The sequence below is a fragment of the Haliotis rubra genome, unplaced genomic scaffold (assembly GCF_003918875.1).
Source record: "Haliotis rubra isolate DU_JTF1 unplaced genomic scaffold, ASM391887v1 Scf449, whole genome shotgun sequence".
NCBI classification, from domain to species: domain Eukaryota; kingdom Metazoa; phylum Mollusca; class Gastropoda; order Lepetellida; family Haliotidae; genus Haliotis; species Haliotis rubra.
In genome coordinates this window covers 631,675-646,169 of record NW_025767134.1, presented here as the reverse complement: position 1 = coordinate 646,169, position 14,495 = coordinate 631,675, and the positions used below count along the sequence as shown (strand labels likewise).

Sequence of the window (14,495 nt, the reverse complement as noted above, 5' to 3'; positions counted from 1 at the left end):
AAGGTAACCACTAGCAAGTAGAACATGACGATCACATGCTCGCGGAAATAGGACAAAGAGGAAACACATCCTTATGATTTGAAACAAATAGATCTGTAGGACATGACAAAACAACATGCTCGCGGAAATGCTCGTCAGGACAAAGAAGGAAACATATCCTTATGATTTGAAACAAATAGATGCTCGCGGAAATGTAGAACATGACAAAAAACAAATATGCTCGCGGAAATGCTCGTCAATGACAAAGAAGGAAACACATCCTTATGATTTGAAACAAATAGATTTGTAGAACATGACAAAAACAACATGCTCGCGGAAATGCTCGTCAGGACAAAGAAGGAAACATATCCTTATGATTTGAAACAAATAGATCTGTAGAACATGACAAAAACAACATGCTCGCGGAAATGCTCGTCAGGACAAAGAAGGAAACACATCCTTATGATTTGAAACAAATAGATCTGTAGAACATGACAAAAACAACATGCTCGCGGAAATGCTCGTCAGGACAAAGAAGGAAACACATCCTTATGATTTGAAACAAATAGATCTGTAGAACATGACAAAAACAACATGCTCGCGGAAATGCTCGTCGGGAGAAAGAAGGAAACATAAAATATCCTTATGATTTGAACCAAAGAGATTTGTAGAACATGACAAAAACAACATGCTTGCGGAAATGCTTGTCAGGACAAAGCAGGAAACATATCATAATGATTTGAACCAAATAGATTTGTAGAACATGACAAAAACAGCATGCTCGCGGAAATGTCAAAATGTATAAAGTTGCGACATGCGTTATACCCATATTTAACAACAAATCTATACAAGTACATTATATCTTGCACACTGATGACGGCTGAGATACAGCTATGAGTGGAGTTTTTATTTTAGCTGTTATGTTGATTTCAACCTCATGAAAACATTGTGTCAGATATGGTTGAAAATGTGGGCATACAATTGTTTCTGAGTGGGTACAAATTTATGAGTGAAATATGCACACCATACACCCTAACATTAGCTTTAGACTTGTTGAGCTAAAAGTCACTGTGTCTTTTAGTCAGTTGAGGTAAAAGGTCATTGTGTCTTTTAGCCAGTTGAGGTAAAAGGTCATTATGTCTTTCAGTCAGTTGAGCTAAGAGGTCATTGTGTCTTTTAATCAGTTGAGCTAAGGGTCTTTTACTCGTAAATGAAGAAACTGCTGATCTTATGTTTATACACTATGACGCGCTACACAATGTGTTCGAATGAGGGGTCAAAGGTTAATGCACATATTTCTTTACTCTTGATCATGCACTCCGCATTTGTTCGTTACGATACAAAATGTTTATAGCCAGTGTATCGCAATCAATGCGCCTAGCAATGAATCACTTCTATGTTTTAAATAGGTATCAACATTGCTGTGAAGAAACCAACGAATCAAACATCAAACTATAGCGAAAGTTGGAGGGCATATTCGTCGGACCTGGCAGTAGATGGGAATACACAGTCGACATTTGAGGGCAACTCGTGTGCTCACACTAGTGCAGAGTGTGATACCGATTATAGAGTCCACTGGACCCTTAATCTGGAAGCATCATACGTACCTCTGATGATAAGGATATATAATAGAACACCTAAATCTAGTAAGTACATGAACAGTCCAGGTAAACATTCTTAAAATATATAGTGCATGATCTAAGATGAGTTATTTACCGGCCGCCTTTGATCTGATTCATGTAAGGTAACTATACCACGGCCGTTGCCTCAATGTGTAGTAACCTGAATTATCAAAGTCATGGATTTGCACCACTTTGGTGAAACTCATGAAGGCAGTATTGGAAGGCAAAGAATTAGCAGGTGGCATCTGTGATGAGAACCAGCACAGTCAAACTGAAATCATTAAATAGTTATATTCTGTGCGTTCATCGATAGAGGCATTGTCTGTCACGTGGGTGACTGTTGTATTTGGCAATACCCACTTTGTTGTGAAGCACTCATGTTGTAGTAAATTTTGGAATCTTACAACCTCGCAAGGTCAATGTGTTGCTTTAACTCCATTGACCTTGTGAGGGTATCTCTCTGTATACGGTAACTACAGTTATAATGAGTTCTAAGAGAACTAAGTTTAGTTCGTTACAACCCTAGCTCGTTATACGCCTTTCGACTACAATGTGCGGTGGAAGAAAAAGACAACAGTTCGATATATAAGTCATTTCGTTATATCCGTGTTCGTAATAATCGTAGTTTTGTAAATATTCTTCAGGCAGATTCCACGTATTACAGCAACACCTGGTGTTCATCCAAGTGAGGACAATACTTCCCTTATCGTGTTTGTTACACTGCATGATAGTGACTACATGACCCTAGATGGAGTCGTCCTAAAATTGAAAACTGTTTAAAGCAGCGCTAAAGTAATCCCACTCGCTTTTATCATTTCAGCCTTCACCCGCCTTCTATCTGGATTCAGCCTGCAAGTAGTATCTAGCGGCAGCACTATTTGGGAAAACATCTACACTGATACATCCGCGGATCCAGGGGAGATCATTCGTCTTGTCTCCAGCAGCTTCAACTTCATCCATCTTCTGAGGGTCACAACACCAAAGTGTCAAACCTTGGCCCTTTGTGAAGTTCAGATGTTTACAGGTGAAACCAATTGGCATGTTCACGACAATAACACTAACGTTGCCTGTCTAATATGAATGTGACGCGAGATGCAGTAAAATTAACCTGATATCTATATCTATCTTGTAAGAGGTACTTTATTCACTTTGTATATTCCATAATCAAGAATGGCGATATTTCGTTACCATCAAGTTCTGTATGAACAATATCCCGCACTGCCACTATAGAAGGTTAAAATAGCTTCATAATAGCTGATTATTCAAAATATGCACCTACACATACGCTTGTATGTTCAAGAAAGACGAAGGGATTCCATACAGAATCATAGCGACATTATTATTCATAAACAAGTCTTCCTTACCTTCCTTACAAGTGATTGAAATAACAACTCCTAGTAAAACGGCGTTATTTTAACGTGTTTTAAATCCTGTTGGCCAACTTACGTTGCAGGCCGAAGAATTGATCGTTTCTTTTAAAGACAGTTTCAGATAAATAAGGAAATATCCCTATTTTGTAGTAGATTTTCATGCTGAGCATTTCATTTAATATAAGCGAAATAGTAGTGGCATATGAAGTATCATATCTCTTCAGTTTGTCCTGACTTCCGGTACGGGTTTGACTGCTCCTTGTCATGTCGCTGTAAGGACCAGGCTGAGGTGTGTGAGAAGATGACCGGATCCTGCAGCTCAGGATGCCCTGCTGGGTTTACTGGGAGGGCCTGCACAGAGGGTAACAGAGTGACGTCACGCATGATGTCACATTTTTTATTGATTATGGTAGTGATTCATTGACACATCAATATGTGCTTGTGAGTCCCTCGCCGTGATATTGCTGGGATATTGATAAAGGCGACGTAAAACTAATCTCACACACTCACTCTTTCTTGTGATAAAGGCTCAGTTGTACTCTGAGATTACTAGGAACTGTTATAAAACGGGTTTTGTAGGTTTTATGTTTTATCTTAATGTGATCACATCGAGTAGATCGATGACCATGACGACAGTCACTCCATTGTCTTGACTCAATTAGTTACAGAACGCCGCCAATGGCAACAACAAACAAACAAACATTACTGTTGCAGAATGCCAGAGTGGTTTCTATGGGGACAACTGTCAACAGGAATGTATTCAATGCTTGGATAAGAAATGTGGTAAAGCTGATGGCCAATGTACAGAAGGCTGTGCTGCAGGATGGGTTCCATCGGGGCAGCCCTGGTGTACAGAAGGTATGGACATCTTCATGTGTTATATCAAAACAGATATGGACTTGAAGTTTCAGCTTGTAAAACCCCATTAACGCGCTAGTCACACATGTGTATCATTTTGAGTTACGTTCCAAAGACTTAGTGCGGCGACAGTTTTATATCTGATGAAGACACTGTAAGTTCAGTGTGGTAAGTCACTGTGGTCAGTTGTAAGTCAAGACAAGACACCGATCAAACTTGGCATCATGACTTATACTCGACCAAGCAATCAGCCAACTTGTAGGAGGCAAGAAAAGACACAAGTAACTGTTATTAAAATATAGAAAAGTGATGATGCATGTATAGACCCAACACTCTTCTGAATTTGAATGGGCTCATGCTAATGTTTCCAAGAATGCAATGGTTCCCAACTGTGCTTTAATGAAAAGACAAGTAACTGTTATTAAAATATAGAAAAGATGATACATGTATAGACCCTACACTCTTAAGAATTTGAATGGGCACATACTCATATTTCCATTTTAGAATGCCCCAATGGATCCTTTGGCTTGAACTGTGCTTCTCGCTGCCGCTGTCTGAACAGTTCCGAGACATGTGACAAGATCAGTGGACACTGTCAAACTGGATGTGCAGCTGGCTTTACTGGCAGTGGATGTCAGACACGTAGGTGCACTTAGAGCGATGACAAACCGTCTTGATTCACCTTAAAACCAAAGCTTTTACGTGAAAAGTAAAACTATTTACAAGTATTTGTTACAGCCCCGAGCCCCGCCCCACAGAAAGTCCGTAGAGTTACGATCGAAATCAAGACAGCTTAACTGTTTTTTATGACTGATCCACTAATCGCTATTAATTCATTCATACACCTATTTGTCATACATCTATTGTCTTACTATGATTGTTTTGTGGATCGCGTCCTCTTTCTTTCAAGCACCACATCAGTAATCATAGCTAAGAAATTCAATATGCTATATGGGACAAATACCATTATTATATACGAGTATAACATATCTACAATTTTGTTTTATAAAAATCTATGTACATAGATTTAAGTGCGTTTTACAGAATGTTCACAAGGGTGGTTTGGAGTGAATTGCCAAGAATCATGTGGAACGAATTGTAAAAACAATGTATGCGATGGCGAGACGGGCGTCTGTACCGACGGATGCGAAGCTGGATACACCGGAGATAAGTGCGGTGAACGTGAGTACAAAACACATACACAAACACAAACACACACACACACACACACACACACACACACACACATAACAACAAACCCCCAACAACAACCAACAAAACAACCCCCAAAACAAAATCACACAGATTTCATTGCGATTAGATATGATCACATTTAAATAATAGTTTCCTTCATATTCTGGTGTCGGAAGAATATAGTATACTAATATCATATCTGGAGTACTAAAAGTGTGAGGAAATTCCAAATGGATGATGATCCAACTCACGATCATTTGGAATTTTTGTAAATCAGCAGGCATGGTTACGCTATGACAATCCCAATAACGATGATATTCAGGGTAAATCTGGGATCTAAAAACACGACACATAATGATGGTGGTATGTCATGTAACATGACCATGTGCTGTGTGCATCCTTCTTGAAATGTGTGCATGTTCAGTAATAATTAATTAGGTAAAATATTTTTCAGAATGTCGAGAAGATTTCTATGGCGAAAACTGCAGTGAGAAATGCAGTGAGAACTGTACCCCGAGGTCGGCTGGACGAGCCTGCAGACTAAGGAGCGGCACCTGTCGGTCTGGTTGTCAGCCCGGCTGGACAAGCAGTTATTGCAACACAAGTAATTATCTACTTTCGATTTTGTTTTGTATGACTTCTTCGCATGTTTTTCGCTATGTTTTGCCTCTATCGACGTCGTCTTACCCTGTTATGGTTATTGCTTTGGTGATGATACATGTAGGGTATATTTTAGGTTTTAGTTAGCTGAACTGTTGATGAAACTGTTTAATTCAATATCTACTCTATGTTAAAATTTGAACTTGATATAAAACAATCAAATACATATTAAACAGAATCTAGTGGATGCAGCTCTGCGTTGGCGTAAATTAACTATTATGCAGTACCGCTGGGATCAAAGCTTGTGCTGAGCACCTATTATGTAAGCCACTAAACTATATCGTACTATTTGAAACGTATTTTTGTTCATATACATTGTGACAAGTCTTAACGTTTCGGTAAATCATGTAAGAAAATCGGTTACGTAATCTGTAAACGAATTAAATGCACCCAAATATGCACAACCACATATACCCGACATGTATTATTTATGAAATGGACGTTTGTGTTGAATACAGAATGTCGCCCTGGCTGGTACGGATCAGGATGTTACAGCCGATGTAGCTACAGTTGTCTGAATAGTAGCTGTCACCATGTTAATGGAAGCTGTACATTCGGCTGTGTGGCCGGCAGACAAGGGGACACTTGCCAGGATGGTACGTATCATGATGAAGATACGAATGACGGTTGTATGGATGCTGAATTACAGTTTAACTTTACGCCGCTTTTAGCAATATTCCAGCAATATCACGGAAAGGGAAACCAGAACACATTACCCATGTGGGGAATCGAACCCGGATCTCAGGCGTGACGAGCGAACGCTTTAAGCACTAGGCTACCCCGTCGCCTCATACAGTTTGTATCCCCAGTATTAGTGAATATCATAATGTAAATGCGAGACTGATAATTCTCCGGTTTAGATGTTTTTATTGTGTTTGAAGTCGGTCGATGTGTCAGCTGGTGGACTGAGGTTTCTTAGTACCACAATGAGTCAGCTACTTCAAAACTACCGACCCTCCAACTACATCGCAAAATTACATAAATATTTTAAATGTTTCTCTTAATCGTAATCACCACAACATCCACACTTGCAGGTGTATATTCAGAGCCAAAAGTTATTGAGACATGGAATTTTTTCATAAGTAATCTCATGAATGAATTTGTGGATAAGCAAGTGTGGTCTAAAGTCAATGTGCGTACATCCCAGCTGATCCTTAGTTGGCAGTGGCATATAGCACCTACAAACAATTTATAGACATTCAAATCTCACAAATCTATTACATATAGTCAGAAGCATAACTGTGTTTCCCTTTCAGATTGTGCGTTGGGTTTTTATGGCGAATCCTGCAAATTCCCCTGCAGTGTTGGCTGCCGAGACAAACAGAGATGTTATTCCAGAACAGGGAATTGCGAGAATGGCTGTGGACCAGGCTGGCTAGGGGACAAATGTACAGAAAGTAGGCCCTTAAGTATTCTTTAAGAGTATTATACTTTCAGCCGCAATGAAATCTGTGATGGTTTTCCATGCGACACACCATGATGGAATACATATCTAAACATTTACAAGAAATAACACAAATGTAAGAACTGTCTGCGTGTTGAAATGTTTGGCTACAGGTCTCTAAATTAAATGGTTGAATTAAATTTGCGTTATAATGTTTCAGAGTGCCCTAACGGGACCTTTGGTGATCGCTGCAGTTCTCGGTGCAACAGCAACTGCAACAGCGGTGTATGCAACAATGTAAACGGGGAGTGTTCTCAAGGGTGTGTTCCCGGATTCATGGGATCACAGTGCAATGACGGTCGGTGATATTGGTACATTTCAATTTGCTAAGTGAACCGTTTATCAGTTCGTAAAGAACATAGTGCAAAACAAACAAAAAACTGCTGTAATTAACAGTTTTATTCTGAAATTAACTAAGTTCACATCTCACCACAAAGGTATCACTATAAGAGTACAATTTGGAGTGGAAGCACCAATTCAAAGCAGTGTTTACCCTTAACCCTGAAAAGCTGCAGGCCCTAAGCACCCAGAAACATAAAACAACTTGTGGGTCCTGATCAAAATGTGTAGTCCCTATATTGTAATATGGAAATAATTATAGTTATTGGGGATGAAAAGGCTGTCAGACTTAAGGACCTGCAGAAAACAACTGGTTTTCAGTCGGCTTCGGGCTCAAGGACCCCTACCCAAGGGGTAGGTCAGAGAACACACTCCTTACATAGCGACACGCCACTAGGTATCCTTCCAAAACGCACACCTCCCAAAACGCAGACACGTTAATACAACACTTGTTATGGTTGGTTGCACCCTTGATTAGTAGGCTCTAACCTTGATTAAGAAAAATGGTATCACCCATGTAACGAGTTTTGACAATGTAGCAAGTGATCCTTTATTTCATTTCATTTCTTCTCTGGCTCTCTTCTGAACATGCAATAAGCGTGGCACCGACACGTTCCAGCTACCCAAATCTCATAAAGCTAACACACCTACAATGCATTTTAGCTAAATAGATTTGGAAAAATGGAAATGTACTGACTATAAATATTCAGTTCTTTCTCCTGCTCTGTGCACGAGTGTAATATGTTATATGTAACACGAGTGTCTAAGCTGTATTTGTATATCTGCATCTGCTCAGTGTGAAAGACTTAATCGGCTTTTGTTACAAACGCAGATACGGCGTCTGAGTATGTGGGATGGTGGGGTCGCCAAGTGGTTATAGCGTTCGCTCATCATGCCGAAAACCCGGGTTCTATTCCCCACATGGGTACAATGTGTGTCCCCCGTCGTAATATTGATGAGATATTGGTAAAAGCCCCTTAAATGCGTATGTCTTCAGAATGTTCGAATGGAACGTACGGCCCCGGATGTAGGGAGGAATGCAGTGAGGGATGTTTGGATGGCATATGCGGCGGGTCGGACGGGAAATGCCAGTGTTACGACGGCTGGCGGGGAGACAGGTGCCATTTAGGTGGGTGTAGTTGTTAAAAACATGCACCTTACGTAAAAACCAGATTGTACTTTCAATTTACCGTAGAACACATTTCAAAGAACACAGTCGGGATGGTACAACAGATTTTGCCTTTCGCTGAAATGTTTTATGTATATAAATATATCTCTTGCCGTTTTTTTTTGTCTGTCATTCCGCATGATTGTCATATCAATTTTAATTTTTACGTCATATTTAGGGTAAATTTGAAATCTAAATACAGTGTAGCATTATCTAAACTTGACATTATTTTCAGATGACTTATACTGACAAGCAATAATAACGCAACTCAGAATTCATGAAAATTATACTTTTTCAGCATGAGTTTGGATTCGATCAATAGAATACATGTATATTGTTTTGAATTCTTCAATTGCGTTTCCTTTGCTGGTCAGTATAGATTTAACCAATCCAAAGAAAAAATACTTTCTTAAAGACGCTCCTTTTTTAACTCTACTAGTTGTTACTGTGGATATACTATAAGTTGTATGCTTCTCTCGAGGGTAATACGGTCTGATGTACGCCTTTTTGTCGCAGTGTCACACGAGCCGGTAGGCGAGGGATGACACTGCTACAAAGAGGCGTACATCAGACCGTATTACCCGAGGGAGAAGCATACAAAGTATTTATCTTACCGCCATTTTCAATGTACAAACTATCATTTTATTTTATTCTAAAGATCGCTACCGACTATATGACATGTAAACACAATGGCGTCTGCCCCTCGACTGGATTTTTAAATCAGTGAAACATATTCTGACAAGGTTAACACTGCTATAAAATGGTTAATTATGTTTATGTTGAGTGTGCAAACGATTCAATGTATGCAATAGTTTAAATGAAGCAGTGAAAATCGGTAAAATAAATCTGTCTATAGTGAACTCAAAAACAGCTAATCGAACGGTTTTAGAACTCCGGACACTGCATGCGTCATATTATGACGTCACACGATTGTTAGCGATACAGCTTCTCGGCGGAGAGTTTGGCGGTTAGTTGGCGGCGGGTAATATCTTTTTCCAGTTGTCACCCTCCTGGTAGGGGTGACACGGGAACTTGTTAAAGCGTCATTGACCAATGAAATTAAAGTTTTTCACATGAAGGTAAGATAAATGTAATATATTATATCAGTGACTAATACACTTAAGGCAACGATATCTCAATGCCCACAGACTGTGAGCCGGGGTTCTATGGTAGCGCCTGTGCAGTGTCTTGCAGTCCGAACTGTGCAGGGTCAGTGTGTGGCAGGTCGACCGGACTGTGCTCCAGCTGCCAGTCAGGGTGGACAGGAGAAACATGCCAGCAAGGTATCCTTCACTGCAGAAAGCTATGCTTCATTTCAGCGTCCATTAGAGTTACAGAACACTTCTACAATTTGGATTTAATGCATAATTCATATTAAATCTTTCTAGAAAGTATATATTATGTACAGTTCTTAATTAACCAAACAGCCAATTTTGTATGTTTCATTTCAACAAAAATGAAACGCTGATTGATGGGCCCAGACCCTTCCATACTTAAAGGTCAAGTTTATATGCAGCGAAGATGGGTGTACTTGAAAACATTAAGTGGTGGCTCTTTTATACAAATTAGAGTATGGAAATGGAAAGATGAGGGTTACGTGGAAAGTGGTTCTGCATATTCTAGTTTAACGGACAGTAACACTGAATAGAGATTCCAGGTCGGAAAGCGACAGCGTCCTTATATTCAGATAATGAACGTAGAAATAGGCAAAACGAAATTTTACAATAGCCTGTCATTTTGTTCTCTCCATTATATGAATTGTATACTGTACATTGTATATTATTTACAAATGTATATTTGTATATGGGCCGGAGGCCTTAAATACAATACACTATTTTGACTTTGAGTGTGGATGGATAATATTCTAACACATTGGTTTTGACACATACGAAAGGTAAAATGACTGTTTGTGTCGTTAGCCCGCGATGAAGTTACAGCCTTTACTATTAGCAATATGTATTCACAGTGTTATATATTTGTAGTTAACTGCCAATGTCATTAATGCCCTTAACCCGCCAATACGGAATTTACAAGGCTCTTACAGTATCGTACACCCTTTCAAAACACCGTGTAACCAATAATGTCAGTGTAACTACAGTCCGTTTGAGTCAGAAACGGACCGATGAATTGCAAATTTTATCATTGTACAAAATTGCCACATAAATATAAATACGGACTGTAATGATGTTAGCTAATAATGACATTAGAGCCACTAAAAGACGAATTTATTACCCTTAAGATCTCTCTATTTAGCTTATCTTCAACAACCTTCAATCTTCGACAGAATGAAACGCAATACGTTTCGCCATGATTTTTCTGAGCGGTCATAAAGGGAGATCACTCATGACGGCTTCGTTTGTGATACAAAATGATCGAATTTGAGGTTTTGTTAAACGACACGAAATACGGAAGCATTTCATTTTTTATATGTTTATTGACACAAACAAATAAGAAATTATGGCAACAATTTTATTATTCTGTTTATGCTGATAATTGTATACGCCAACCCTAAAATTACGAACCGATAAGCTTTTTGGCAGCCATATTCCATCTAAGGTCAAGGTCATTTGTACAACCAGCGGTGTTCGTACACCCTGGCAAACATTTCGTATGCTTTTGTCCATTGGCCAATAAGAATTCGACAAATTTATCTTAAGTGTAATAAAGTTCTATGTGTTTGCCGTCATGACATTACAGCCTATAACATCAGGGGTATGTATACACAATGCTACACTATTGTGCTTCCAGCTGAGGGTATGGGGATACCTGCTATAGCTGGGATCGCTGTAGCTGCCCTTCTCATCATTCTCCTTGCAGTCATCATCGCGGTCGTTTTAGTCAGGTTCGTTCATGTTTGTTTACACCAAACAATTCCTCAGGGTGCAAAATATTGGAAATGCAAAAGTTTGGGGTTAAAGCTGTATTTGGGTTAACATCAACGTCTCCACTTCGCACTGAAATATATGAGAGATATTTGTTGAAATGTCAGCCTACAAAATGTGTCTATGTTGGTGCTGCCATAAAAGCAACCCGCCAGATATATTCACAGTTTCAGAGGCACTGAATCATATCTATTTTCAGATTTAATTACGTACTTAAAACTGTTACTTTGGATCATTAAAAAAAATTGTCGTAAAGTTTATGATTATCATTATTATTTTTGTAACGTGATTTGTTTTGGTATTTTCATATTTCTTCTATATGTCTTCATATTTCTTGGTACCTAGCACTCATTAATATGTTTTGGTTATTGTAGACGGAAATCTGGACGTAAAGAAGAACAAGGTGTTCGGGATGACAACACTCCCGCCGCCACAAGCCACTCAGTTAAAATGATAACAATCAACAAATCCTCAAATGCGACAACCTCCAAGAAAGGTAAGTTTATTTGACGAATATACAGGGTTTACAATCACGTACATTTCCATCGATGCCGACCTTGGTCAAGATATAGTAAGGCCAGATATAGTACAAATCCATTCATTATCCAGACATTCAAAACATAGGTCAACAATGTCACAGAGTTAACACTTTCAAAGTGATAAGATCATGTACTTCCAATATAGAGAAATAAGCGTTAAGTAACGTTCTGATTACAAATAAAATATCATATGCTTTTAGAAGTCAGAAGAATACCTGTATGTTGGACCACACATATTCAGTACTCAACTGGCTTCCCATGGGCTTCGGGCGGTGGGGTAGCCTAGTGGTCAAAGCGTTGACTTGTCACGCCGAAAACCAGCGTTCGATTCCCCAAATGGGTACAATGTTTGAAGCCCATTTGTAGTGTCCCCGCCGGGATATTGCTGGAATATTGCTAAAAGCGTGGAGTAAAACCCAACTCACTCACTCCGAACTGATAGTTTTTCAAACAAATAGAAGTTTTGTAATAACTAAACATTACCTTTCAAGAGGGGTCATCCCAGATTTCCCTCCTGGGAACAGCAACTGAAAACAACGTGGACGGTGCTGGCGAGGTGTACTACAACATAGCATCTACATCCCGATCAGCTACAGCAGTGTCCTTAGTGGACTTCCCAGAGTACGTCCGAAAGTGGCGGTCACAGAAACAACACCTTTTTGACGAATTTCAGGTAAACAAGAGGTGGCAGAGATTTGTTAATGTCATTAAACGTAGTGAAGCAGTCAAGAACGTGCCTGACATAGTCATGATGTAATTCCATTATTGTTGAGGTGTAATATGTTTTACTTCGTTATATAACGTAAAGAATATAATATTAACATTTATACATTAATACTGTCGCATAGTAAGCTTGATGTTCAGAATGAAATCGTATAAAAATATGTTGTTTGTACATCGTAAATGGACTAAACGGGATCCGACAACACGCTACTAACAAAGGCGTTTATGATGTTATCGGTATCAGTGCTACAACTGTGTACATCCGCGTGCCTGACACGTGTTACACAATCGCTTCCTTTCAGAAACTTCCGAAGGATCTTATCAACGACCACAGTATCGCCTTTGCTGCTCACAACATCAAGAAAAACAGATACAAGAACATATGTGCATGTAAGCTGTGTATACACATGTGTCCATTAATTACATGCAATAAACAATAATGTTTGTCGTATGTACTTTTATAGGCCTGCGTCAGTTTTGTGACTGTTCATATAAAGTCTTTTACTGAGATATATTTTTCACGAAATGTGTGTTATTCAAATCGTGACGTATACAAAGATCGTAAATATAAACCAACACAGAGCTATTTGCCCGATATCAAACGTATTTTGGTCATGCAAATCTTACTTCTATCAATAGTGGGCCTTATTCGAAATAGACTTTGAGAACCACCGAAAAAGGCAGGCATTACAAACACGAATTACACGATATAGGTCTAAAGTGGACTCACTGCAATCATGCTAAGAATCACGTATGTCCTTGTGGTCTATAAAAACGTACTTTACTAAACGATTACTTATCTCGTCATCTGTTCGAATCTCTTATTCACCCAAATCGTGTCTCATTGCTGGCTGGCTTCAAAAGTACTTTGTAACTATTCACGCCCTTGTACCATGTCGCAGCTAATTGACGTTGTAAGACAATACAGTGTTGAGCACAACTGGCCCATTTTGAATCTTTTAGTTATTTTTTCCGTGGGTATTCCGGTGTTAGTCGTACATGCACGAGGCGTCCAAATGGATGGGGAAGTCAGAATGGCTGAGACTCGTTGAATCATGTCTGTGTTGTACTAGAAGGACATGATTCGTTCTTCTCGATATCTATCTCTGGAGTGTCTAGTCCAGTTCAACTAAAGGCACACGCACATACCAGGCCCACTGAAAACAAACATTTTGTTCAGATCTACTAATTCATCTTGTCACGTTGTAACATTTCAGTTGACCACTCGAGGGTAGTTTTGCAGACTGACCCCCAGGACCCCGGGGTTGGGGACTACATCAACGCTTGCTACATCGATGTATGTACTACTTACACACAAAATGATGATTGTAACTGCTGAAAATATATCTATTCCAAAACCGAAACCAACGCCAAGTAGATCCTCTGACATGTTTCGTTCGTATTATCATTGTTAATATGCATATACAAGGCCTATATTGTCAGTACTTAGTGTCAGGACACTGGTCCAGGGGAGGTAACCCTGATAACCGGATGCACAACTGCATGTACACACTGACGCGAGGGAATTTGTTTCAGGTAGATAGAAAGTGAGTGAGTGAGTTAATATTTAACGTCACATCGGCAATATTTCAGTCATATCGTGACGAAAACATATTTGACATTGAAAATGAAACATGTGTATATCATATAAAACTGTCGTCAAAGAACAGTGAAACAACTAGAATATCACAATTAAAACTAGGGAGGAAAGTTAAAA

At 39.3% G+C, this 14,495-nt stretch overlaps 1 protein-coding gene across 3 annotated transcripts in view; it reads left to right on the top strand.

Annotated features, from left to right (window-relative positions):
• Positions 1-14,495, top strand: part of LOC124289761 — a 36,096-nt gene that overhangs the window by 12,417 nt on the left and 9,184 nt on the right. For 2 of the 3 annotated variants that reach the window (XR_006901755.1, XM_046726406.1), the window contains exons 5-21: positions 1,389-1,625; positions 2,422-2,625; positions 3,196-3,333; positions 3,686-3,829; positions 4,334-4,471; positions 4,874-5,011; positions 5,478-5,627; positions 6,142-6,279; positions 6,940-7,080; positions 7,288-7,425; positions 8,464-8,595; positions 9,783-9,917; positions 11,383-11,476; positions 11,891-12,012; positions 12,547-12,728; positions 13,081-13,168; positions 13,996-14,075. Coding sequence is in view for 2 of the 3 variants with exons in the window: in XM_046726406.1 (XP_046582362.1) it covers positions 1,389-1,625; positions 2,422-2,625; positions 3,196-3,333; positions 3,686-3,829; positions 4,334-4,471; positions 4,874-5,011; positions 5,478-5,627; positions 6,142-6,279; positions 6,940-7,080; positions 7,288-7,425; positions 8,464-8,595; positions 9,783-9,917; positions 11,383-11,476; positions 11,891-12,012; positions 12,547-12,728; positions 13,081-13,168; positions 13,996-14,075 (2,399 nt within the window). In the remaining variant the exon portion in view is untranslated. The remainder of the gene's footprint in view (positions 1-1,388; positions 1,626-2,421; positions 2,626-3,195; positions 3,334-3,685; positions 3,830-4,333; positions 4,472-4,873; positions 5,012-5,477; positions 5,628-6,141; positions 6,280-6,939; positions 7,081-7,287; positions 7,426-8,463; positions 8,596-9,782; positions 9,918-11,382; positions 11,477-11,890; positions 12,013-12,546; positions 12,729-13,080; positions 13,169-13,995; positions 14,076-14,495) is intronic. The other variant, XM_046726407.1, reaches the window with a different exon arrangement.